Here is a 7,910-nt window from a genome sequence, read left to right as displayed (position 1 = left end):
AGACCCTTCATTTACCACTCATGAAATTAGCTCTGGAAAAGCAGGAGGTCCTCCAAATAAGGAATTAATCACTGTTGCAAAGAAGTTTTAACTTCATTCTCACACCCAGGAGCAGGGCAAGGAAAAAAACCTCCCACCTCTGCTCCCAGAAGGAACCATCATTCAGCGGCTTTGTTCTGGCCTGGGGGCCTGTACTTTTCCTAGGCTTTTAATTTTTACTGAGCACCATCCATCAGCCTTCCCACTGAAGGCTGTGTGCCAGTTGGATTCTAAGCACGTCGAGGTGGCTTCTGGGATGCCTTGCTCCAAATAGGTATCCTGCTAATGCCCCGAGGTCATTGGAAAGTAGTTATAGTTGAGTGAATAATGTACACAACTCTTTCAACACTTTCAAAATGTTAAACAGATTAAAGTATAAAGAATCCAATATATTTGTTGACATCTGGTTTATAGAAAAGCTCCAGCAAGAAAGAAGGGGGGAGTTCAGCATCAGGCTTGGGAAAAAAGGGAGCAGCAGTGGGGGGCACTGCTCTCCTGCTCTCTGGCATCAGATACCTGTCCTGGAGTGGGAAGCCACTCTCTCCCCTATCTGCAATTGCGTGCTGTTTGTTACGAAAAAGGTTTTAAAAAGCATGTTCTGATAAGCTTGGATTTATCCCTGGAGAGGGATATATGTATAGTCTCCATTACAAGGTGGTAGCTTAATATCAGAGGCAGGTTGTATCAACTGTATGTAGCTGGTTAATCAGCAGATTAGAGAACCTAAGAGATCTTCATAAAAAGGGCTTTTAGCAGAAGGGGGAAGAGAGAGGGAGGGAGTGAGCCTGTGCGAGCTTGGGAGGAAGTCTTTCGTTATTGCAAGGAGGAGACAGTCTGGCAGGCAGGGGATATGAGAATTTGAGTTTCTCTCCTCTTTCCTCCGCCTATGGAAAAGGAGCCAGGAAATGGCTAGAAACGGGAGACAGAGGCAGGCCATCACTCCAACTCTTAGCACCAATCAGTCAGGAAAGACAGTTCATCATATGATGATGGTAATGGCCATAATGATGAAGAGATGGCATGACTTAGATGGAAAATACAAAGGCTTTTGATTTCAAGCTATGCTTAAACCCCAGTGTAAGTATTGCCATCACAGTTATTTATACCATCCACGGGAGTTTTGACTATAGTTAGGGGAATTTAGGGTGAGTGAAAGAAACATAATTGGATAGAATAATCAGGATTCGATGCAGATGTGGCTGAGGATGGTTGCAAATTAATGAGAAAGGTATCAAATTCATACCCATTTTCGTACTGCTTTCAGCCTGACCTAATTGTTTAAAAAAAAAAAGTTAAAACTGTTTTCTTATTTAAATATATAGCAGAGCTAAAGATTTTGCTGTGCTCTCTGAGGCACATGTTTGGGACGCCTGGACTTTTAGTCTTCTTCAGCCTTCTTCCTAGACAAAGAACAGAAGAGGGAATAGGTATCTTCTTGAGAGCTAGCCATGAAAGGTTGGAGTTATAACATGACAGCAAATGTTATACTCTGTTTAACCCCAGGTTTCACAGAGGGAGTTGCTAGACACATAAAGCAGATACGTGTATTTTGTAATGACAGAATAAAGTGAAAAATGGAAAAAGAACAGAGGCATGGGTCCCAAACTAGGTACTAGGGGCCCAGGACAACTCAGCAAACTCACAGGGGTCCTGAGATTTATATTAAACGTCTAGGGGAACATGATAATTCTTGATGTGTGTTGCACATCAAATGAACTACTACATCAAGTTCACAGATTCAACATTCAATTATGTTCCATTTCTTTCAAAGGTGTCTTATCTATGAGCAGCTGGATTTTCAGCAGTTGAATGAAATGCAAGTACCAACAAGCACCAAGTTTCTTTGTGTTCTTATGTAAATTAACCCATTTATTATAGGTTAGCAATGTTTCAAAGGGCAGGATTCTACTGGTCTTTGAGCTCCTTCAGTCTTCCGACAGACGACTTTACTATGAGAGCAGAAGTGGTGTTGTAGGTCCAGGTACCACCGGCTACGATTTTCATGCAGGAACCACAGGGCCAGATCCTGGCAGCTGCCTCTTCATCTTGGGTTTGCCTCAGAAGAAGCGAGTGTACTTTATGTGCTGGCTTATTCCAATTTTCTTCACCGTTTTCCTGAGGGAAGCAGCATAAGGGGTCTGGTATTTACTGATGATTCCAACCTTGGTGTGTTTAGCCATGTGGCCTCCAAGTACCAAAGCCAGTGAGGAGCAAGAGCAGGAGGCAGTGGTGTCTACACAGGTTCCAAGGTTTTAGAAGATGTTCCGTGCCCGTCTGGCATACCTCTCCTTTTATAAGTAACTGTGGTGAAGAATAAAATAATTTTCTCTTTCAGTGTATGGGTGTTAGGTTTTTTTCCAACAGCTAAGTTATTGGAACCTAACTACTATGTAAATGATATTTCTGTTAGTTATTTCTTGGAGGCTAAAGGCACTGTGAAAAAACTTATTGAGACACTGAGATGCTGGGAATTGAGGAAGTTTGGGAACCTCTGGATTAGAGAATACAAACTGTGTCAATGGGCAAAGGTGAATTTTGATAGTGTAGGCTTATGGATGAGAATTAAATAGTGCTTCCATCCTCCTCTCGCCATACCATCAGGGCACTGCTCTAGTATTTTCCTTTGTTCCCACATAACATGAGTGTTCTTAGTCTATTTTTTTTTATTAATGCAAGTATTCGGTAGACTATTAAGAGTTACCTTATACAATGCTTCTCGAACTCTTCAATGAAGGGATTTTTTAAAGTTTCAAATACATCATGGACTCTGTGATGATTAATTAACGGTTAACTAATTGATGTGTTAACTTAGCTGAGCCAGATATTTGGTCAAACATTATTCTGCATATTTCTGTAAAGGTGGTTTTTGGATGAGATTAACATTTAAATTAGTAGACTTTGAGTAAAACAGATTACTTCTATAGCATGGGTGGGCCTTATCCAATCAGCTGAAGGTCTGAACAGAACAAAGACAGAACTCCCCTGAGCAAGAAGCAATTCTGTCAGCAGATTGCCTTTGGACTGCAACCCTTCCCTGAAATAGGTCTCTTGTTGTCTCTGTTTCTCTCTCTCTCTCTCTACACACACACACACACACACACACACACACCCTCTTGGTTCTGTTTCTCTGCAGAACTCTAATACAGATGGATACTTTAAAAAAATGCAGTAAAAATTAATTTCTAGGAAAATGATCATACGCTTAAATATTGTAGAAGTGGTTATAAAAGTGTTGGTTTCCATATTTAGTTTGTTGGGTAATAAAGAGTTTGTGGAACATACTTTGAGTAGCATCAAACTCATAAAAAATGTAAGTACGCACATACATGTCTACATATAATATATACATATATATTTTACATATATAATAAACACATATATTTACTTTTTTATTTTGAACCAATATTACATTTAATGAAAAGTTGTAAAACTATTACATAGATTTCCCATGTATTTCCTCAACCCACATCCCCAAATTTTAATACCTGTATGACCATTGTACAATTTTCAAAACAAAGACACATTGGTATAAAACTATTAACTAAACTCTAGAGCTTATTCAAGTTTCACCAAATATATTTTAAATAGTGAAGTCCCAACTCTAGGATATGTAACTTTAGAAGATATTGGGGGTCAGAAAGTTTTTGCAGAGTAGGATGAGACCATTGCTTTGTTTTATTTGTACATGAGCCAGCTGAGAACTAGAAAAGTTTGACAATAATTCTGTATTATTCTGTACAAGAATATGCAAACCACAGACCTCAATTAAAAACATCTCACACATATTGAATGAGCCAATACCACTACTCCTGAGCTTATCTATTGTCACTGCCAGAAATAACACATTCTTTTGTATCTAGAAAGATTAGTCACTTAATATAGAATGTATAGAAATGTGATGCTTGGATGTGAATCTAGAATGTCATGCATTTCTGACCATGTAACCCTTTCTCATCTCTTCTGTGACCTTTCACAGGTAGAACCCATTGTAGTGATTTTGGGGCCTCTGTAATGACCGTACATATTTCTGTTAAGGTACCTATTAAATTTATCGCTATGATTTGGGTGGGTGCTTGGTAAACTGTGAGCTACTCATGAGCATGGCTGTGTCTTATTCACCCTGTGGACTCAATGTTGTCATAGGCCTTAGGAATAGCAGGCATGAGACGCATGTTCACTGAAGGAATGAATGAATGAACTGAATACACAGTAAATTCACATCGACACTTTTTTTTCCTACCTGATCTTGTTAGGAAAAGAGATTATAACTTGCAATTATTCTACTAAATAAGACAATGCAACAAGTGGATTAAAAAGGAAAAGCTTTCAAGGGCCTTGTGTTTGAGAAACAGATCGGCTTTGAATGTCAAGTGTGACTTAGAAGCTGAATAAAGAATATCACTTTTACACATAGGACAAGTGTGTGGGTGCTGACTTGCTTTATTCGGTAGTACTCCTCAGGTAATTTTATCCACCCTGGTAAATTATGCTACCTAGGCTGACGGGTTATTATTAGTTATCATTATTATTTAGCATTTCTACAATATGTGTTTTCAAAGTGTTATGTTTCTCATCTTTAATGAGCTTGTAGACGAGAGGTAGTGAAGGGAGGTTTCATCTCGTCTCACACATAGCTGGTATGCAGTAAATTCTTGTTGACTGATTAATCACTGAACTCAATTGGCAACCAGCTGGTGCAAACTTGTGGGAAGAGAGCCTACCCGTCCTTCATAAGAAGGAGGTTTGGGGAATGGGAGAGGGGCAAAGGTGAGCGGGAATACAAAGACTGTAGGGAAAGAAGCAGGAATCCCTCTCAGCTGGGGTGGAGCAGCCTCCTGAATCTCTGACCCCCCCGGCAGTCCTCAGGGCACTCAGGGCTGACAGACGCCTCACGTTCATTGCCCTGGGAGGGAGCGTATCCTTTGGGATTGGAGCTGCTCTTTCTTAGCAACAAATTGTTTAGGGACTGCTTTTATTATTAGTCTGGTGATCAGTTTTCAGCATTCTACTTATGCTTTTTATATTACCAGTTTCTAAAGCTGGGAAAAATAAGATATCACGAAAAATTGAACCAAATTCAGAACACTTTAAAAAGCTGAATAATAAGATATTCTTGTAGTAGAATATTCAATTTTGGTAAGGTGATGAGTGACAAGGACACTGTTGATCCCAAGGGTCCCTAGTGGCAAGGACATAATTGTATTCATATATGATTGAGAAATAGAGAGGGGAAGAGATTTACTTCCTCCTTCTTGGAGACCTCCCTTCCACCTAGAAGCCCTGTTCAGTGGTTTGCTCTGGTTCTGTCAATTGAGAAATGAGCAGGGTTTTGACACTGTTGGGGGAGGTTGAGGTTGGGAGTGAGGTTTTGGCTTAAAAAAGAATAATGTATTAGGTTCTTGCTAAGTACTCAGAAAGTTCTCCCTCTGCTTTTTTCTATTAGCACGTTTGTGTACTTGGTTTTATTGGGCAATGACCACAAATATTTGTCTGGAACACAACTTGGAAAAAAGGAAAGTGAGAAGATAAAAATACAAACCTTTCCAGTAGTTGGGTTGGCTGGGAGAAGAATGGAAATGCTCAGGGAAATGTGCTGCCATCAACTCAAACACCTCTCTTCTCAGGGCCCTGGCAGGCCAGGTTAGCCCACGGCCATACCCGAAGGCCACCAAGGAGGTAAAGAAGCAGCCTGGAGCTCTCGGCAAAGCTGATTTCTCTCATCTCCTTAGATGGAAGTGCAGATCCAGATGTCATAGAGTAGTTAGTACAAGGATTACATGACACGATGTCTGCAAAGGCGATGGACACAGAGCCTGCCTGGCACCTAACAGATGCTCAAGACACAGTGGCCTTCCTTCTCTGCTATGACTTCAGAGGTCTGGTGATGTGTGTCTCAGATGACGGCTACATGTCATGCAGGTATTCTACACTTTAGAAAACACTGGAAAGTTGGATCCAGGCAAACCCCAAATTCTTCTACCTGGTTGAGATGAGCCACAGCTAGGGACACAGCCCAGTTTCCTCATGCGTAAACCATTATGGTTCTGGAAAATAATTCTGTGACTTGAGTGAGGAAACATACCCGATCTCATTTCCTCAGAAAATGATTGGTCTGGATTTCAACTCAGAGGAGATGTCTGAGAACTCCCAGCCACAGGGGCTGCTGCTATTTCTGTTTTGGTCAAGGACCCAATCTCTGAGATATACGAGCTAAGATTTCTTCAGTAGTGCCTTCCCAACTTCTCACAAATATTCTGCTTGGAGTCCTAAACCAGGGACAAGGTGAAACTGTGACCCCCAGCTGCTTCCTCTCCACCAGATTGTCATAACATCAGCGGAGTTCCTGCCCTTTGGGACCACATTGTGACCAAGCCATTCTACCTGGCAATTCATCTCCTTGGCCAAAAGAGACAGTTCTCCTAGCCATCTAGCCTTCTCAGTAGCTCTTGTGCCCCTATGACCCTGCATCCTCTCATTGTGTTTTCATTTTCAATCTCTTCTCTCCTGCAATTGGCACCATGTTTGGGAGTCATCATTGTGTCAATGAATATGTGATGAACACTCATGTTGCAGGAGCCTCTGGCAGTCTTATAGAGACGTGGAGGCTAAAAGCTCAGGTTCTGGCCTCCACATAGCTCCAGCTCAAGTGATCGAAGAATACCAATGTGTGGCTGGAGCCTCACCACTGAGCCACCAGCCCTGCCCCTACCAGCTGAGCAACAGGGCGACTCTTAGAGATGAGTCAGTAGGATTCTTTGAGTTATTGAGTGAGACATTGAGTATGTCAGGATTAAAAAACAAGACAGCAGGCCCACTTATGCTAAGCCCCACATTACCAAACTGGGACTTAACTACAGTTTGGGTCTCCTAGGAATGGAATCTTACACCAGTCAGTCAGGAATCACCTGATCAGCACAAGTTAAGTGATCTGCTTGATAGACCCCTGCCATCCCCTCAAGGAAAGTGATCTTACCATAACCAATCACTTCCTTATTCCCACTCCTTTCATTTTGTGCAGCTCTTGGAGGTCCTTTCTGTCTACTCAACTGGATGCTGCCCAATTCACAAATTACTGAAGAAAGCCAGTAAGATCTTTAAAATGTACTCTGAATCCTCAGGTCACTGTCAAGTTGGTTTCTGCCCCCATTAACCCACCCAAACAGCTTGTGCTCAGGTCATTCATCTTCCTTGACCTCTCAGCAGTAGTCTACACAGTTTTCCACCCCTCCTTGAAACACTTTCTTTTCTTGGCTTCAGTGACAGAAGATTCTTCTGGTTTCCCCCATCTTCTCTGACAGCTCATTCACTGTCTCTTTTGCAGCCTTATCTATTCTTCCCAGGTCAATGAACACTAAAATATCCGAGGCTCAGTGCTAGACACTCTTTTCTTCTTATTCTGTATCTTATGATGCCAAAAGTGTTTGCCCAGCCTAGACCTCTCCTCTGAACTCTAGATCAACATACGCAACTCCCTACTTAACATCTTCACTTGAACATCTCATATGCATCTAAAATGTAACATCCAAAACCAAACTCTCCATCTTTGCCTCAAATCTCTTCAGTGATTCCTATCTTACTGAACTTACGCAGGCTGGAACTTGGAGTCACCTCCCTCTGCCTAACCCTTTACATTCAGTTTTGTCTTCTAAGTCTCTCTTGAATCCATATTCTTCTCCATACTTCCCTTCCCACTATCCCAGTCTAAGATGCCATCATCACTTCTTGGTCTATCTGCAGCCGTTTTGATCTCCACCTCCCATTATGTATCCACAGTGATTTCTTCATCTAATCTTCATGTTCTCCCTGCCCGCACCTAAAAATTTTTAAATACTTGAGTGCCTTCGCATTATTTGAGGATACAATATTCCTTA

The 7,910-nt window shown here is 41.4% G+C and overlaps 1 protein-coding gene across 1 annotated transcript; it reads right to left on the bottom strand.

Annotated features, from left to right (window-relative positions):
• Window positions 1-1,944: 1,944 nt before the first annotated feature.
• Window positions 1,945-5,658, bottom strand: LOC118932375 (60S ribosomal protein L37a-like). The gene is given in 3 exon segments (XM_057497573.1): window positions 1,945-2,075; window positions 2,078-2,340; window positions 5,579-5,658. Coding segments are annotated over 2 exon segments (273 nt in total). The 5' UTR covers window positions 2,220-2,340; window positions 5,579-5,658.
• Between the last annotated feature and the right edge of the window lie 2,252 nt (window positions 5,659-7,910).

This window comes from Manis pentadactyla, chromosome 2, assembly GCF_030020395.1.
Source record: "Manis pentadactyla isolate mManPen7 chromosome 2, mManPen7.hap1, whole genome shotgun sequence".
Taxonomy (NCBI): domain Eukaryota; kingdom Metazoa; phylum Chordata; class Mammalia; order Pholidota; family Manidae; genus Manis; species Manis pentadactyla.
The sequence above is the reverse complement of the archived record's forward strand: the minus strand, read 5'-3'. Positions and strand labels throughout refer to the sequence as shown.